Here is a 20,174-nt window from a genome sequence, read left to right on the forward strand (position 1 = left end):
ATGAAAAAAAGCTGTTTTGTCAAATCAATCTTTTTCTCTCTTCCTCATTCCCGTCCTAGTGTTTTCTTTCTTTCAGCTTTCAGTTTTTCTCACTTGGTTAATAAATTTTCTTCCATACTTAGAGTATATATACAGTCTCTTACATTTTCTTCTAACATTTTATTTACTTACACAGATAATTCTTGTATACCCCTGGGGATGGTTTCATACACAGTGTACATAAGGGGCCATCCACTCTCACTTTCTCCTTATGGAGCACTATATTATCAGGCTTTTAAAATGAATCAGTTCATTACTCATGAAATTAATGTATCCCTTTGTGACATATATACTGGGATCTATTTATGAATTATCTATTTTATTCCATTGATTTATTACTTTTCATCTATTTTCATGTCAATACCATAATGATTTTATTACAGTGGCTTATTACAGTATATCTCCCATTGTCATTAGATTTTTAAATAGTTTTCTTGGCTATTCTGGATATTTGTTCTTCCATAGGAAATTCAAGATAATCCTAATGAAATAAAAATTCTTTTGAGGTACTAATTAGAATTACATTGATATTTACATTACTACTTTTGAGAGAACTGACATTTTTATTACTGTCTTCCTATGCAATATGTTATATCTTTGCATTTGTTCCAGTTTTGTTTTCTGTCTTTTAGTAATATTTGTACTGTTCATTTCTGTGCTGCTCTTGTACTATTACTACTTTACAGTTTTTGTCACTTCTGTGAATGGAATATTTTTCCATTTCTAAGTGTTATTATTATTATTTTTTTTTTTTTGGCCATGCTGTGCAGCATGTGGGATCTTTATTTCCTGACCAGGGATTGAACCCATGCCTCCTGCAATGGCCACGCAGTCTTAACCACTGGACTGCCAGGGAAGTCCCTGAAAGTGCTATTATTTCTGCAGAGAAAAGCTACTGATTAGAAGTATTTATTTTGAACCCAGCAGATACATTCTTTTAGTAAGTTTATTGATCATATTTACCATTCCTTGAACAACTCTTGAACACTTTTCTAAGCTCTAGGATAAAGCAGTTGAACACAAGAACTCTGCCCTAAGGGGGCTCACGCTCTAATGCATATTACAGTAACTAAAGCAGGAGATACGGTCTCAGTTATTGAAACGAAGGAGCGCTATGATAGGCTGAAGGAACAGACTCAGAGTGTTTATTCCCAGCGTGACTTGGTGGTGTCTTGCAGGATATGGCAGTGACCATCAACTGAGATTGGAGTCTTGATCACAGTCTTTTTCTGACTTCTCTCTGCCGTGTTTGGAGATTTCCAGTTTTCCCCCTCCAAGCACCTCTTTCCCCACTGCATCTTATCTTTTATGCGTCATGTGCTTTCAGAGTGTCGCTGCTCTGAGACAAATCTTTCAACTTAGGAAGTTGGGATGCACCAAAAATCCTTGTGTTGCCATTTCAAACTTGAGAAGAAAGGTAAGAAGCAGTACTGTTATTTGTCTAAGCTTTTCTAGAAACCAATTAGCTAATTACTATGTCATCTTCAGTTCCTTCATCCATGTATTTGCAGACTTTTCATGGATTTTCATCACAAAACAGTGTTGAGTGCTTTGTTAAGATGTAAATAGATTGTTATTACTAGATACGTTCATGTATTCATTCAATAATGTCAAAAGACATGATGTGGTCTGATGTAGCTTAGGCTCTTATAAATATGTACTGATAACAAGGCTACATATCCTTCTTTCCCAGATAGACGAAATTAATTTCCTTGTTGTATCTTCAATAACTTTTGAGATATCAAGAAACAAGCCGTTTTAGTGATTAACAATTGACTCTATCTCTTCTGGAGTTGACTCACATCATTTTCTATAGCTCTGAAATAATTCCTTTGATGACTATAATAAATCAAAGATATCTTTCCCAATAATTTGCTGCCTCATAATCCTGATAAGATTGTTAATCTTTATTATTGCCTGTCTAGACTCCTGCATCTAGAGGTTGATTATGACAAATCTGAATTGTACATTAATCCCTCTCTTGTTTGTTTTCAAGCCTATTATCTAAAATTTATAAACCAGCTTCTGTTTATACACCCCTGGAACAAGAATATGACACTGGATTGTTTCAGAGTCTCCATGTACATAATAACTGTTGATCAATAAAACATTCTTTAAGTGATTTAGCTATTTAACTTTTGGCAGGGCCAAATAGACTATAGGATGAAATACATGGCAGACAGAAGTCTGCCGAAGCCTGGTAATCATGCTTACTGTGAGTGAGAGACACTCAGAGATTAGAATCACATTCATGTACTCTGATCCCTTCCTTCTCCATACTGCAAAGAACTAGGTACTCTCTTCAGTGCTGTTTAATCACTAAGTTGTGTCCAACTCTTTTGTGACCCCATGGACTGTAGCCCACCAGGCTCCTCTGTCCATGGGATTCTCCAGGCAAACATACCTGAGTGGGTTGCCATTTCCATTTCCTTCTCCTGGGGATCTTCCTGATCCAGGGATCCACCTCATGTCTCCTGCACTGGCGGGAGGATTCTTCACCACTAAGCCACCAGGAAGCCCTTATTCTGCATTATATTAAGGTCATTTTAAAAATTACTATTATTATTTCCCTTACTACTGTTGGGTTTTCTCAGGTAGATATTATAGTTCTTGAAAATAAAACATGTTTTTATTTATCCATTTCTGACCAGTCTTTATCACCCAGTCCATTGAGCCACACAGTATACATATGACAGTAAATGAATGGGATTGACATGTAGGTTGGAAGTTAAAGCCATGACCTCAGGGTGGGGCTATGCAGTTGCTAGCTGTTCAGTTCAGTTCAGTTCAGTTCAGTTGCTCAGTTGTGTCCGACTCTTTGTGACCCCATGAATCGCAGCACCCCAGGCCTCCCTGTCCATCACCATCTCCCGGAGTTCACTCAGACTCACGTCCATCGAGTCTGTGATGCCATCCAGCCATCTCATCCTCTGTCGGCCCCTTCCCCTCCTGCCCCCAATCCCTTCCAGCATCAGAGTCTTTTCCAATGAGTCAACTCTTCGCATGAGGTGGCCAAAGTACTGGAGCTTCAGCTTCAGCATCATTCCTTCCAAAGAAATCCCAGAGTTGATAACCTTCAGAATGGACTGGTTGGATCTCCTTGCAGTCCAAGGGACTCTCAAGAGTCTTCTCCAACACCACAGTTCAAAAGCATCAATTCTTCAGTGCTCAGCCTTCTTCACAGTCCAACTCTCACATCCATACATGACCACAGGAAAAACCATAAGCCTTGACTAGATATATAATGCCTCTGCTTTTGAATATACTATCTAGGTTGGTCATAACTTTTCTTCCAAGGAGTAAGCGTCTTTTAATTTCATGGCTGCAGTCACCATCTGCAGTGATTTTGGAGCCCCCCAAAATAAAGTCTGAAACTGTTTCCACTGTTTCCCCATCTATTTTCCATGAAGTGATGGGACCAGCTGCCATGATCTTCGTTTTCTGAATGTTGAGCTTTAAGCCAACTTTTTCACTCTCCACTTTCACTTTCAAGAAGCTTTTTAGTTCCTCTTCACTTTCTGCCATAAGGGTGGTGTCATCTGCATATCTGAGGTTATTGATATTTCTCCCAGCAATCTTGATTCCAGCTTGTGTTTCTTTCAGTCCAGCGTTTCTCATGATGTACTCTGCATATAAGTTAAATAAGCAGGGTGACAATATACAGCCTTGATGGACTCCTTTTCCTATTTGGAACCAGTCTGTTGTTCCATGTCCAGTTCTAACTGTTGCTTCCTGACCTGCATACAGATTTCTCAAGAGGCAGGTCAGGTGGTCTGGTATTCCCATCTCTTTCAGAATTTTCCACAGTTTCTTGTGATCCACACAGTCACAGGCTTTGGCATAGTCAATAAAGCAGAAATAGATGTTTTTCTGGAACTCTCTTGCTTTTTCCATGATCCAGCGGATGTTGGCAATTTGATCTCTGGTTCCTCTGCCTTTTCTAAAACCAGCTTGAACATCAGGGAGTTCACGGTTCACGTATTGCTGAAGCTTGGCTTGGAGAATTTTGAGCATTACTTTACTAGCATGTGAGATGAGTGCAATTGTGCAGTAGTTTGAGCATTCTTTTGCATTGTCTTTCTTTGGGATTGGAATGAAAACTGACCTTTTCCAGTCCTGTGGCCACTGCTGAGTTTTCCAAATTTGCTGGCATATTGAGTGCAGCACTTTCACAGCATCATCTTTCAGGATTTGAAATAGCTCAACTGGAATTCCATCACCTCCACTAGCTTTGTTTGTAGTGATGCTTTCTAAGGCCCACTTGACTTCACATTCCAAGATGTCTGGCTCTAGATTAGTGATCACCCATCATGATTATCTGCGTCGTGAAGATCTTTTTTGTACAGTTCTTCTGTGTATTCTTGCCACCTCTTCTTAATATCCATACCATTTCTGTCCTTTATTGAGCTCATCTTTGCATGAAATGTTCCCTTGGTATCTCTAATTTTCTTGAAGAGATCTCTAGTCTTTCCCATTCTATTGTATTCCTCTATTTCTTTGCATTGATTGCTGAGGAAGGCTTTCTTATCTCTCCTTGCTATTCTTTGGAACTCTGCATTCAGATGCTTATATCTTTCCTTTTCTCCTTTGTTTTTCACCTCTCTTCTTTTCATAGCTATTTGTAAGGCCTCCCCAGACAGCCATTTTGCTTTTTTGCATTTCTTTTCCATGGGGGTCTTCATCCCTGTCTCCTGTACAATGTCACAAGCCTCAGTCCATAGTTCATCAGGCACTCTATCTATCAGATCTAGCCCCTTAAATCTATTTCTCACTTCCACTATATAATCATAAGGGATTTGATTTAGGTCAAACCTGAATGGTCCAGCGGTTTCCCCTACTTTCTTCAATTTGAGTCTGAGTCTAAAGTTGCTAGCTGAGCTTCATCAATAATACAAAACCTCTCATTCTGTTTTCTTGTTACCAAAACATTTTAACACAGAAATAACAACCTTGGGCTAAGGTGACAGAAGTAAAGTCTGATGCTGTAAAGAACAATATTATATAGGAACCTGGAAAGTTAGGTCCATGAATGAGGAAAAATTGGAAACGGCCAAACAGGAGATGGCAAGAGTGAACATCAACATTTTAGGAATCAGTGAACTAAAATGGACAGGAATGGGTGAATTTAATTCAGATGATCATTATATCTACTACTGTGGGCAAGAATCTCTTAGAATAAATGGAGTAGCCCTCATAGTCAACAAGAGTCAGAAATGCAGTACTTGGGTGCAAACTCAAAAATGATAGAATGATCTCTGTTCCCAAGGCAAGCTATTCAATATCTCAGTAATCCAAGTCTATGTCCCAACCAGTAATACCGAAGAAGCTGAAGTTGAATGGTTCTGTGTTGACCTACAAGACCTCCTAGAACTAACACCAAAAAAAGAAATCCTTTTTGTCATAGAGGACTGGAATGCCAAAGCAGGAAGTTAAGAGATACCTGGAGTAATAGGAAAATGTGGCCTTGGAGTACAAAATGAAGCAGGGCAAAGGCTAACAGAGTTTTGCCAAGGGAACACACTGGTCATATTAAACATCCTCTTCCAACAACACAAGAGCCAACTCTACACATGGACATCACCAGATGGTCAGTACTGAAATCAGATTTATTATATTTTTTGCAATGGAAAATGGAGAAGCTCTATACAGTCAGCAAAAACAAGACCAAGAGTTGACTGTGGCTCAGATCATGAACTCCTTACTGCCAAATTCAGACTTAAATTGAAGAAAGTAGGGAAAACCACTAGACCATTCACAAATCAAATCCCTCTTGATTATACAGTGGAAGTGATAAATAGATTCAAAAGATTAGATCTGATAGAGTGCCTGAAGAACTATGGACAGAGGTTTGTAACATTGTACAGGAGGTAGTGATCAAAACCATCCCCAAGAAAAAGAAAAGCAAAAAGGCAAAGTGGTTGTCTGAGGAGGCCTTACAAATAGCTGAGAAAAGAATAGAAGCAAAAGGCAAGAAGTAAAGGAAAGATATACCCACCTGAATGCAGAGTTCCAAAGAATAGCAAGGAGAGATAAGAAAGCCTTCCTCAGTGATCAGTGCAAAGAAATAGAGGAATACAATAGAATGGGAAAGACTAGAGATCTCTTCAAGAAAATTAGAGATACCAATGGAACACTTCATGCAAAGATGGGCACAGTGAAGGACAGAAATGGTATGGACCTAACAGAAGCAGAAGATATTAAGAAGAGGTGGCAAGAATACACAGAACTATACAAAAAATTTCTTCATGACCCAGATAACCACGATGGTGGGATCACTTACCTAGAGCCAGACATCCTGAAGTCTGAAGTCAAGTGGGCCTTAGGAAGCATCACATGAATAAAGCCAGTGGAGGTGATGGAATTCCAGTTGAGCTATTTCAAATCCTAAAAGATGATGCTGTGAAAGTGCTGCACTCAATATGCCAGCAAATTTGGAAAACTCAGCAGTGGCCACAGGACTGGAAAAGGTCAGTTTTCATTCCAATCCCAAAGAAAGGCAATGCCAAAGAACGTTCAAACTACTACACTGTTGCACTTGTCTCACATTCTAGCAAGTAAGGCTCACAATTCTCCAAGCTAGGCTTCAACACTATGTGAACCGAGAACTTCCAGATGTTCAAGCTGGATTTAGAAAAGGTAGCAGAATCAGATTAAGTTGCCGTCATCCGTTGGATCATAGAAAAAGCAAGAGAATTTCAGAAAAGCATCTACCTCTGCTTCATTGACTACACTAAAGCCTTTGTGTGTATCACAACAAACTGTGGAAAATTATTCAAGAAATGGGAATACCAGAGCACCTTACCTGCCTCCTGAGAAATCTGTATGCAGGTCAAGAAGCAGCAGTTAGAACAGGACATGGAACAGTGGACTGGTTCCAAATTGGGAAAAGAGTACATCAAGGCTGTATATTAACTTATATGCAGAATACATCATGTGTAATGGGGACTGGGTGAAGCCCAAGTTGGAATCAAGATTGCAGGAAGAAATATGAATAACCTCAGATATGCAGATGACACCACTCTTATGGCAAAAAGCAAAAAGGAACGAAAGAGCCTCTTGATGAAAGAAGAGAGACAAAAAGGTGGCTTAAAACTCAACATTCAAAAAACAAAGATCAAGGCATCTAGTCCCATCACTTCATGGCAAATAGATGGGGAAACAGTGGAAACAGTGTCAGACTTTATTTTTTTGGGCTCCAAAATCACTGCAGATGGTGACTGAAGCCATGAAATTAAAAGAGGCTTGCTCCTTGGAAGAAAAGCTATGACCAACCTAGATAGAATATTAAGAAGCAAAGACATTAATTTACCAACAATAGTCCATCTAGTCAAAGCTATGGTATTTCCAGTAGTCATGTATGGATGTGAGAGTTGGACTATAAAGAAAGCTGAGCGTCAAAGAATTGATGCTTTTGAACTGTGGTGTTGGAGAAGACTCTTGAGAGTCCCTTGGACTGCAAGGAGATCAAACCAGTCTATCCTAAAGGAAATCAGTACTGAATATTCAATCCTGATGCTGAAACTGAAGCTCCAATACTTTGGCCACCTGATGCGAAGAACTGATTAGTTGGAAAAGACCCTGATGCTGGAAAAGATTGAAGGCAGGAGGAGAAGGGGACGACAGAGGATAAGATGACTGCATGGCATCACCGACTCTTTGGACATGAGTTTGAGCAAGCTCCAGGAGTTGGTGATGGACAGTGAGGTCTGGCTTGCTGCAGTCCACAGGGTCTCAAAGAGTCAGACATGGCTGAGTGAGAGAACTGAACTGAAGGCCTCTGAGTCAACTCCTATGGGAAACCAGATGTGGTGAGTGAATGTTAGTTCCTAGAGGGCTCGGGGGAGGGGGGAAAGAATCTGCCTACAATGCAGGAAACTTGGGTTTGATCTTGGGTGGGAAGATCCCCTGGAGAAGGGAGTGGATACCCCCTCCAGAATTCTTGCCTGGAGAGGAGCCTGACGGGCCACAGTCTATGGGATTGCAAAGAGTTGCTACCATTAATTATACGCCTATAACCTATCAGACACATTATATACATCCATAGTTAATCAACACATTTGAAAATAAGTGCAATTATCCCGATTCTGCAGGTGAGAAAATGAAGTACAGAGATGCAGAGCAGTTAGGTTATTTACTGAAAGTCACTTAGCTAATAAATTACACTAACTTATTGTGGCTTGAATCTATAGCCAAAGAACTCAAGAACTCACAAACTGTTAAAAACTTTATATTATGGTAACAAAATAACGTGAAGTGGCCTTTACAGAGATTATTCCCCATTATTTTGGGGTTGTTTCCTGGCCAGGGACCTTAGACCGAGTTTATTTATTTATTTATTTATTATTATTATTTTTTTTAAGTTGGTCCAATTTTATTGAAATCTGTTACAGAAGACAATTCAAATATGAAATACTGTCTGTGGTTTTAAGGCCTATAGAAATCTGAATCATGTTTTACTGCAAAATAATATAAAATACATTAATTCAAACTACTGTAAAAAAGACTTTATGTCCTCATTAAATTACTTGCACGTTTTCCTAAATACTTACAACTAATTTAGAGATATCCAAATAGCCAATTTAAATTTGAGAAAACACACACTGTTAACATGAAAGCTGTTCACATTGAGATACTCCAGCCCCAACTTCACAAACTCCTGGAAATTAGGAGATACTTTGTTGCTAGATGAAAAAATCTCACTTAGGTCAGGGAGAATCATACTAGACTAGCAGTTTAAAATGAGCAAGAATTCATGTAACATTAGAGAAATCATCTCTTGCCTTACAAATGCAAAATAAATCCTCTAGACTCCTTTCTGAGAGTTGTAGAGACCATCAGCTGACTGTCCTGCCTCTGAAACATAGCACAATTGGAGAAAAAACAAGACAGACTTCAATGTAAGAACTGGCCAAAACATTTCCCAAGGGAACCATTTCTGATTTTGTTAAGCCATTCTCTCAATCTGTAAGCTCTTTAAAAAAAAAAAAAAAAAAAACACACAAACACCACAAAACACTCCATTCCCAAGATCAGTCTGAAAATGAAAAAAAATAGATCTGAAGGCGCTCACATCTCACATTTTGAAAAATGTGTTTAGTAAATAAATACCCTTCAATACCTGTCCCTTATTTCCTGATATACAAAGCATGTAAAGCAGGTGGTGTTCCCCGGGACTGTCTAAAGCTTACTTTTATACCAACTGTTTAGGAATTTCCATTAAGTTTTGCCTTTACAGATTAAAAATCAACACAGAAAAAAAAAAAAAAAAACAACTTCAGTTATCAAGCATCTGTTCCCCTAATTTAGAGCAAAGCTACATAACATAGCAAAAGTCCACTTATTAAACTTTATCTTATGAAAACTTAAAATTTTAAAAATAGTAATTCCAGGTCCCAAGGTAGACCATGAACCTACTTAGATGCAAACATGGTAGACACTTAAAATTTTTTTCCAGTCTTCTAAAAGAAGTGTGTTTTTGGCTGACAGATCAACATTATATGTGAAGTCTGTTGCTAAGGAACACAATTTTTGACCTAGTAACAGAAATCATTTTGGTAATCTGACACAAAACCAAGATTCTAAGATTTCATTCTACAGAATTAAAGGCATTCTTTTGGATTCTGTTCTTTAATAATTTTTAAGAGGAAAACCATGACAAGGCTTCCAGCTCAGTAGAAACATTGATTAAAGCTTGGTTTAAAAAAAAAAAAAAAAAAAAGCAGATTTGCAGACCTTGGGTAACACCTGTCAAATTCAACAGGCCAAAGGAGTGGGCTTTCATGACGGGGCTCTAAACCACTCACTGGTTTTGGGCCAGTTTTCCATAGCCACCTCTTCCAGCATCATAATCCTGACGATATTCATCTCGTACCTGGCCCCCAGAACGCCCACGGCCATACTGCCTGCCCTCCTTAAAGCCTGCATCCCAGTCTGTACGAATGATCCGGTCATCCAGACGAGTTCCATTTATATACCGCATGGCATTTTCTGCATCTGCTCTTGAATAGTATTCCACAAAGCAGAACCCACATGCTGTCTTCTTCATTTTATCCAGGCCCATTATGATTTTCTTTATGTCACCACTTTTGCTGAAGAGCTCATAGATTTGTTCTTCCGTTGTATAAAAGGAAAGATTTCCAACATACAATGTACAGCTTTTCTTCAGTAATTTTTCCTGTTCTTCATTGTCACCCCGGAAGTGCTGGTCCCGGTACTGGCTCAGCTCGACGTAGGAGTCGCTGCGCAGCGCCTTCAGGAGGCCACCCGACATAGTGCAGAGAGGTGGCAGAGGACACCGCCACTCAACACTATAGACCGAGTTTAAAAAATAAAAAATCTCCTATAGACCGAGTTTGAGTGAAGAATTTCTTTGGGCGTATCCCTAATATAAGGGCTTCCCAGGTGGCACTAGTGGTAAAGAATCTGCTTGTTGTGCAGGAGAAGCAAGAGACGTGGGTTAGATCCCTGGATTGGGAAGATCCCCTGGAGGAGGAAATGGAAACCCACTCCAGTACTTTTTTCTGGAAATTCCGATGGACAGAGGAGCCTGGCAGGCTACAGTCCGTGGGGTCACAAAGAGTCGAACACGACTGAGCACACACACACACACAGACACACACACCCATCACTAACATAGATGCATGTTTTTTACAGGTAATTGTCTAATTCTCTACTTGCACTTACTTTATGGAAAGATACTTAAATTTGCAGCTGCATAATGATATTGATAGAGTTCAAATTGTTCTATACAGATAATTTTAAAATTACAGTACAGAACCATGTTTGGCCACCAGAGGGCAGCAATGCAAGATTCTGAATGCCTTTCAAATAAAATCTCTTCCTGAGACTATATTCTTAAATTTTATAATTCGGCATGTGTACTACTGAAATATACTTTTACAATATCTCAGGAAAAACATATATTTCATTTCAGCATAGGGAAAATGAACTTAAACTCTGAATTATCAGAAGCCTGGGTTAACAAGATTTTAATATATAGACGTTTACAATAATTAACAGGATAAATTCTTTCTTAAAGAATCTATCACATTCATTATAGCATATAAATGTATAATGTCAAGTATGAATGTGTCTTTTCTTGAAGCAGAATAGACAAAACTGTATTTGATTGGACTTGTTGCCAGGAGCTTCAAGTTAGACTGTGGACTTTACAATAATAACACTACATTTTAATAACACAATGTATGATTTAGGCTGTTCTCTCTCAGGTAGTCTGGATTAGTGTTTATTTTTTTATATGTTTCAACACCAAATTCAAATAAGGTGATGGTAGAAGTAGTAATAATTAGGATAATAGCAAATGGATTCTGAATAGTTGACCAAGCATTTTCCTATAATTGGTCTCATCTTGTGATTGATAGTTGGTAGACTGATTTACGTATCAGTTCGACTATTATAGAAAGATATTGCAATATTTGTTTAGGAAATACTTCCCTAACTCTTTCTTTCTTTCCTAGGTGACTGCTTGGCCCTCCTGGCAAACATAAACAGATCAGTTTGAAGAATATGCAGACAAATATGCTTCATTTTATGGAAGATCACCTATAACAACTTCAGGTTTCCTGGGTGTTTCAGGGGTAAAGAATCCACCTGCCAATGCAGGAGACACAAGAGACATGGTTTCGATCCCTGGGTCCAGAAGATCCCCTGCAGGAGGAAATGGCAACCCACTCCAGTACTTTTGCCTGGAGAATCCCATGGACAGAAGAGCCTGGTGGGCTACATACAGTCCATGGGGTTGCAGAGTCGGACAGGACTGAGCGACTAAGCAGGTATACACACACACACACACACACACACACACACACACACACACACACACCCCTCTGTCTCAAACTCTTGGATGATTGATACCCTCTGGTAAGAGCTACTCTGTCCCTCCTGTGTAACAATTAGTGAGATTTTGTGAAATGACAGATAGCATTCCTGGATTAAATTCAATTTAAAATTACAATTAAAGAAATTAAAAGTCACTTAACTCCACATCTGGTGTCAGACCTGGGGCTTAACAGGTTTCCTACACGTCTGAGAATTCATTAGTGTCCCTTCTCCTTTGTTCTTTCACGTGTCTTGACTTCATGCTTAGTGTACTGATCCTTCCTCAGCCATGCAAGAAGCTCTAAAAGTATCTGTCTACAGTACTTATTTTTTAATTCCGAACAATTCCTCTCCCAAGGTTACTGCTAATTATACTGTCAGGATGCGGTGGAGTTAGCTTAGTTAAAAAGAAAGAAACGCAAGGAAAAAAAAGGCTATTGATAACTTGAGGCGACGTTCTGAGTGTGAGAACACAGCAGAAACACTTGGTGGATGGAGAATTAAATTTCCACATGACTGTATGGATGTTCGTAGATGATTCAGTGAGTCAAGGATAATGAGCCTTTATTTGCTTGGCTCCATATCCAAGGCTCTTCAACTGATTTCTGTTTCAGAAGCATCTTCCTGTCTGTCCTAAGAGACACAGGCTAGTGCAGAGCCCAGTTCAATGGACTGCAAGCTCCTTGGGACTTGTGTTCTTCACATGCCTTTCCCAGCACCTGGCGTGACACAGACTCACATATAGAGGGACTGAGTGTGTCACAGAGCTGTGACTTACCTCCTAGGAAGCCGACCCTGACACTGGGTGCAGGGGGAGCAGGTTCCATCAGAGGAAAGGATGGCCCTTATCACCCTGACGAGCTCCAGCCCGTGTGTCAAAGGGAGCAAAGATGCATGTTTATGGTGTGGGTCTCCCAGTTCACTCTATGACTCAGAACTCTCACAGGAACCCTTCAGAAATTGGATGAAGGGACTTCCGTGGTGGTCCAGTGGTTGGCAGTTCACCTGTCAATGCAAGGGACACAAGTTCCACCCCTGGTCTGGGAAGATTCCATATGCCTTGGGGTCCCTAGGTCCTTGCACGACAACTGCCGAGCCCACGTGCTGCAACAGCTGAAACCCACACGCCTAGAGCTCGCACTGCTCAAGAGAAGCCGCCACAGAGAAAAGCCCGTGTGCTGCAATCAGAGAAAGCCCACGCTTAGCAATGGAGACCCAGTGCAGCCAAAAATAAATAAAAATTAAAAAAAGAAACTGGATGAAGATAAATGACAATGTGGCAAGGGTTCATGTAAAAAATAGCTGTGGAGTCCTTGCTTGATGATTGTGGTCAAGGCCTTTTTATAGCCTGCCTTCAGTTACTCAGAGGAAGACATTTCAAAAACACTGCTTCATCCTCTTCCTCTTTCTCGTCACCTCTAATAACTCCACACTGCAAGTCTGTGTTATTTCTCCTTCAACAAAAGTCAGTCAGTCTAAAAGCACTCATTTCATGGACAATTATTACATATTCTACTGATGCAGAGCACATTAAATGACAAGAAATAAAAAGAATTGGCTGTTACTGCGTGCTTGTCACCTTTGATAGTCTGGAGAGTTTTATTTCCCTGTTGTGTAGAGAAGACTGTGTAATGTCTGACATGGGGGCCACCACATTCATTACATGCTCAGTCCTTCCATCCATTTGTTTCTCATTGATCTTTTAAAAATTATATTTATTTATTTTAAATTGATTGATGATTGCTTTATAATATTGGTTTGACTTCTGTCATACATCAGTATGAATCAGCCATTGCTGTACATATGCCCCCTCCCTTTTGAACCTCCCTCCAACCTCCCACCACATCCCACCCCTCTAGGCTGTCACAGAGCCCCGGTTTGAGTTCTGTGAGTCATACGGCAAATTTCCACTGGTTATCTATTTTACATATGTTATTGTACATGCTTCCATGCTAATTCTAGTTGATTTTTGAGGGTACATCAAGGTATAGAAAAGTTTCCCCCCCTCTTCAACAAAAAAGAAAAAAAACCCACAGTGGTTACTTTTACTGTTGTTTTACAGTCACTAAGTCATGTTCAACTTTTTGCGACCCCATGGACTGCAGCACGCTGGGCTCCTCTGTCCTTCATCATCTCGGAGTTTGCTCAAATTCATGTCCATCCAACCATCTCATCCTCTGTCATCCCTGACTCCTTTTGCCTTCAGTCTTTCCCAGCATCAGGGTCTTTTATTTTTACTATGGTAATGGAAACCACAAAACCTCTCATTGGAATAGATAATAAGGAAAATTGTCTAGCAGGGACAGGAAACCCATGTTGGGTGTTCATGCTTCCTTTTCTCAATGCCATTGGACTGAAGTAAGAGGTCACTCTGGCTCATGGCCTGCTGTAGCCTGCAGAGGCTGAGGGCAAGGGCGTGGTGGTGGCGAACAGCTTTTCTCTTATTAGGGAAAGTCACCTCTGTTTTGTCCAAGGTGCTGTACTTGCTAAGATTATCACTGATAACTGTGTGTCTGTAAGCTCTGCTTGGGCTTCCCTGGTGGCTCAGTGGTAAAGAATCTGTCTGCAGTTCAGGAGATGCAGGTCTGATTTCTGGGTTGGGAGGATTGCCTGGAGAAGGACATGGCAACCCATTCCAGTATTCTTGCCTGGAAAATCCCATGGACCAAGGAATGTGGAGGGCTGTAGTCCATGGGGTCAGAAAGAGTCAGACACGTCTAAAGTGACTTAGCAGGCAAACTTTGCTCACCACAGTCAGAAATGTTGGCCCAGATTCTAGTAAGAAAGGACAGAGAGCCCTAGCTGGTAGCACTGGAAGGAAATCAACCCTGGATATTCATTGGAAGGACTGGAGCTGAAACTGATGCTCCAATACTTTGGCCACCTGATGTGAAGAGCAGACTCATTGGAAAAGACCCTGATGCTGGGAAAAATTGAAGGCAGGAGAAGAAAGGGACGACAGAGAATGAGATGGTTGGATGGCATCACTGGCTAAATGGACATGAGTTTGAGCAAACTCTGGGAAATAGTGAAGGACAGGGAAGCCTGCTGTGCTGAAATCCATGGAGTAGCAAAGAGTCAGACCCAACTGAGTGACTGAACAACTGCCTGAGGGCCCGTGTGGTGGAGTAGAAAGATTCCAGGTTCCACAGCCTCAGGCTGGTTCCTGGCTCTATAACAGTTACTAGAAATTCATGAGTGTCAGTTTCATCAACCTATAAAATAGGCTCCTAATTTCTACCTTGATACTTTATTGTGGGAATCAACAATAAGAAAAATAACTAATGAAAACATATTGAGATCTTGCTCTAAAACAGCTCCATGCTGTGTCTTTTATAAACTCATTTGATTTAAACAAATGATGGTATTTCATCCTTCTGTGCAGTATGGGGTGGTTTCTTGGTGTTCTCTGTTACTAGAGGAAAGACAGGTTTACAGGGATTGAGGAACTTCCAGTAGGTTAAACAGCTATGAGAACCCAGACAGGTATATCCTAAAGGTGTGGCCATAGCATTGACATGAATCTTTCTTAAGCTTAGAACTGTATGAACCCTTTTTCCTATAAAATTTATTTTATTTACTTGGCTGCACGGGGTCTTTGGCAAAGCCCAAAGAGAAAGTGTTAGTCACTCAGTCGTGTCCGACTCTTTGTGACCCCATGGACTGTAGCCCGCCAGGCTCCTCTGTCCATGGGATTCTCCAGGCAAGAATACTGCAGTGGGTACCCATTCCCTTCTGCAGAGGATCTTCCTGACCCAGGGATCGAATCCAGGTCTCCCATATTGCAGGCAGATTCTTTACCATTATAGCCACCAAGGCTTATAGTTCACATCTTTATTATGGATGTGAATTATTTTTTTCAATGTTGCTTAATTTCCACAAGCTAAAGATTAGTATGTGTTTTATAGTACAGGGAAGACATTGTTGCTTTACTCTTTATGGTGCATGCATGATAAGCAGCTCAGTTGTGTCCAACTCTTTGAGACCCCACGGACTGTGGCCCACCAGGCTCCTCTCTCCATGGGATTCTCCAGGCAAGAATACTGGAGAGGGTTGCATTTCCTGCTCCAGAGGATATTCCCAACCCAGGGATGATAACTTCATCTCTAGCATCTTCTGCGTTGGTAGGTGGATTCTTTTCCTCTGGTTACTAGGGAAGTCCCATCACATTTTACACTAAACATTTTTGAATAGGTGACTTATGGTCCAAAATTTTAAAAGTCTAAAAAGGAGAATTGGTGTTTAAATGAACAAATGTATATAGTATGCCAGAATTGGTATATATATATATATATATATATTTCTTTTACCATTTTTATTTTCTCTCTGCCAATCAAAAATATGAATGATCCCAGAATGGTTATGTAGAACATATGGATGACCATCTTTCTTTGCATTTCTTGTCACAGCTAACTTTCAAACACCAGGGAGGCCAATTTTTAGAAGGATAGATAAATGCAATCATGTAATATACACCTATGTATACCTACACGGGTTCTCCTTTGATGACAGAGGTGCAGTTTTGGAGAGAAGAGTAGCAATATTGACAAGGAAACACGTGGTGTGTTGGAACGAGTGGATCTTCAGTCAGTCACGGGCACGTTGCTGACTGTACAGCATAACATTTCAAGATACCACATCTAGATTTGTGTCACTGGGAAGGCTTCGGAGAGAACAGATGTGAAATACTAAGCCAAATGAGTATGCGAGTTTTGCACATCTGTCCCTTTAATTTCTCATATTTTTGCTTCATTATCTGCGCCATTGGACTGCTATATCTGTCATAGGCCGACAGATGGCAATATTATAAGATCACTTTTTTAAGATGGTTAAAATGAACGATAGTCTCTGCTGCTGAGATTAGTCAGATGGAAGAAACAAGATCTTTATTGGTTGTCTCTTTGGTATTTACAAAATCTTTTTTTTCTAAATTTTTCATAAAATATTAGCCATGTTATTTTCACTTCACTGCTGCCTCTTCGTGATTGGTTTTCTTTTCTTTTTTTTTCTTTTGCTTAGGTTTTTACTCCATAGTTAAATCTATCTTTGTTGTATTCTATGTGCAAATATGGTGGTAAAGAATCTGCCTGCCAATGCAGAAGATGCAAGAGACACGGGTTTGATCCCTGGATCCCCTGGAATAGGAAATGGCAACCCACTCCAGTATTCTTACCTGGAGAATTCTCTGGACAGAGGAGCCTGGCAGGCTACAGTCCATGGGGTCGGACAAGACTGAACGCCTGAGCACATGTGCAAATATAAACCTGCTAGTAATGAAGGCAAAGAGTATAACCATATAACTATTATTAATTAAGTAGTACTAGCTGATGCTGGGAGGGATTGGGGGCAGGAGGAGAAGGGGACGACAGAGGATGAGATGGCTGGATGGCATCACTGACTTGATGGACTTGAGTCTGAGTGAACTCTGGGAGTTGGTGATGGACAGGGAGGCCTGGCGTGCTGCGATTCATGGGGTCGCAAAGAGTCGGATACAACTGAGTGACTGAACTGAACAGAGGCATATAACATTGGAGAAGGCAACGGCACCCCACTCCAGTACTCTTGCCTGGAAAATCCCATGGACAGAGGAGCCTGGCAGGCTGCAGTCCACGGGGTGGCGAAGAGTCAGACACGATGAGCGACTTCCCTTTCACTTTTCACTTTCATGCATTGGAGAAGGAAATGGCAACCCACTCCAGTGTTCTTGTCTGGAGAATCCCAGGCACGGCGGAGCCTGGTGGGCTGCCGTCTATGAGGTCACACAGAGTCAGACATGACTAAAGCGACTTAGCAGCAGCAGCAGCATATATAACATAATGAATTTAAATGAAATTGGTTTTTTTGGAGAATAAGAGATAAACAAGCCACACTCGTAACTTTTTTTTTTTTTTGATAACTTTTAGACTGGAAGAAGTGTTTTTATTTTTTAATTAATTTCTTTAAATGGAGGATAGCTGATGTACAACATTGTTTTAGTTTCTGCTGGACAATGAAGAGAATCAGCTGTATGTATACATATACATTTTGAGCCTCCCTCCCCCCCCCCCCCCCCCCCCCCACCAGCTCCTCAGAGAGCACCTAGTTGAGCTCCCTGTGCTACACAGCGCCTGCCCAGCAGCTGTCCATTTTGCACCTGGTAGTGTATGTATGTCAGTGCTGCTCTCTCAGTTTGTCCCATCCTCTCCGTGGAAGAAGTGTTTTTTATTTTAGAACCCAGTGTTTACAATTTGTAAAGACCTCAAAAAGGTACATTTTGTATTTTGAATACTACCCTTCTCTTCTCAGTAGGTTCAGAATCATGTTAAACCTGCCCCCTGTGGAGACTCTCGAAAGACATTTAAGAAGCTCTGGGTTCTGGTGGCTGGGAAGAGCTTTGAGTAAAAGGCTTAAGACAGGAGAGAGACGGGGTTGAAGGCATTGAACCTGCACTGTTGCTGGAAGGAGGCAGTTCCTCCTGCAGCGTCAGCTACATCCAGATGGAAGCCCTTCTTTTTGAAAAAAAAAAAAAATAAATATATATATATATATATATTTCTTGTATTATCATTATTTTTGGCTGTGCTGGGTCTTTGTTGCTGTGAGCTGGCTTTCTCTAGTTGCAGCGAGTGCTGGCTACTTTTCCTTGCAGCGCGCAGGCTTCTCACCCGAAGGCTTCTGTTTCAGAGCTCAGGCTGTGGGTGCGTGGGCTTCAGTAGGTACAGCATGCAGGCTCCGTAGCTGCAGTCCGCGGGCCCTAGAGAGCGGGCTCCGCAGTCGTAGCACACAGGCTTAGCTGCTACTAGGTATGAGGTATCTTCCCGGACCCGGGTTTGAACCCGTGCCGCCTGCATGGGCACGTTGATTCTAATCTACTAGACCACCAGGAAAGTCCCAAGACTCCTTTTTATTTGTAACTTTCCTGGCCCCTTTCCTCTGCCCTACAGCCCTCTGGGCCCTGAGAGCGACTCGCCTGATATCTCTACCTGCGGGCTGTAATCTGTCTACCCACAGAGTTACAGACCTCAATCATATATGAGGGTTATAAATATATTCCCAGGTCCGACGGCTCTTAGGGCCCCATTCCTGCCGTCCAGCCACTTCCTGGACTCCCCGCACCCGCTGGATTCACTGGCATTTTGAATGTGCTGTGCCCGGGAGAGTCATTTCCTTCATGAACCAGCTCTGGTGTCCTATTTAATACAATCCGTTTCCCACATGTGCAGGTTAGAGGACTGGTCCACAGGTCCTTTGTATCTGAGTCCTGAGAGATACCCAACAAAAAAAGATGGGAGAAAGTCTGGCTATTTATCACCCCTTTGGAGATTCACAGTACTTACAATTGTAGCACGAGCTCAGAAGATTTGCAGAAGAAAATGCTTTTAATTCATTTTAACTCGATTCCCCTGCTTATTTGAACAGGGAATCCCTTTTCTAAGGGGTTTCTGGTAGAAACTTTGAGAACTACAGCCTGGGGGTCATGTGTGCTTTATCCTTTCCTCCTCCTCCCTTGCTGAAAAAATTGAGATACAACTTGCATACCATGCAGCACACAGATATTAAATGTACAGCGTGATTTTATGTACGTTTGTACTTGTGTAACCAAAGCCAGATCGAATGATAGAGCTTACTCTGTGATCCCACTTACATGAAATTTAAGACCAGGCAAAACTAATCTGTGATGACATAAGTTAGAATATTGGTCACCTCTGGGGGTGGGCCAGGAATGGGGGTGGGGAGGCAACATGCAGACTGGGGAAGAGCCTGCAAGAAAGTGTGGGGTTCTGGAAATATTCTATACCTTCCCCACTGGTATTTTCATCAACAGGATCTTTATGCTCCCATGGCTTGAAAGTTTGAATGGTCCTGACTGCCTTCTTTTTCTATTTTTCACTTTTTGGCTGAGCCCCACAGTGGCATGTGGGATCCTAGTTCCCTGACCAGGGATCGAACCTGTGCCCCCTGCGTTGGAAGCATGGTGTCCTAACCACTGGACTACCAGGGAGGTCCCATTGCCTTCTTGCTTTGTGTGCCCAGGGAACCTCATTTCTCCCCTTTATGTCAGTGCCCTGTTCTGGGCTACGCTCTTCCATTTTCCTGGGCCACCTCCTACACTGCTGATACTTCTCGTATTTCTGACATCACCATAGATGTCACTTGCTGCTAAAGTTGAGCTCAGAATCCTTTTTAATGCACCCACCACATTCTGGGTTTTTATTCTATCACCCTGAGCTGCAGTACCCTATTTAAGTATCTGCCTCCCCACCAGACTGTCATTTCCTTGAGGGCAAATGTCTTTTTTTTCTTTTTCTTTTTAAAAT

At 41.2% G+C, this 20,174-nt stretch overlaps 1 protein-coding gene and 1 non-coding gene across 2 annotated transcripts; both read right to left on the reverse strand.

Annotated features, from left to right (window-relative positions):
- Positions 1–8,395: 8,395 nt before the first annotated feature.
- On the reverse strand, positions 8,396–10,345 carry LOC120878617 (nuclear cap-binding protein subunit 2). The gene has a single exon (XM_040261297.1). The coding sequence runs from the start codon at positions 10,307–10,309 to the stop codon at positions 9,839–9,841; it is 471 nt and encodes a 156-aa protein (XP_040117231.1). The 5' UTR covers positions 10,310–10,345; the 3' UTR covers positions 8,396–9,838.
- A 9,440-nt stretch (positions 10,346–19,785) lies between these two features.
- Positions 19,786–19,858, reverse strand: TRNAW-CCA. The gene has a single exon. It is a non-coding gene; the product is annotated as a tRNA-Trp (tRNA).
- Between the last annotated feature and the right edge of the window lie 316 nt (positions 19,859–20,174).

The sequence above is a fragment of the Oryx dammah genome, unplaced genomic scaffold (assembly GCF_014754425.2).
Source record: "Oryx dammah isolate SB20612 unplaced genomic scaffold, SCBI_Odam_1.1 HiC_scaffold_19, whole genome shotgun sequence".
NCBI classification, from domain to species: domain Eukaryota; kingdom Metazoa; phylum Chordata; class Mammalia; order Artiodactyla; family Bovidae; genus Oryx; species Oryx dammah.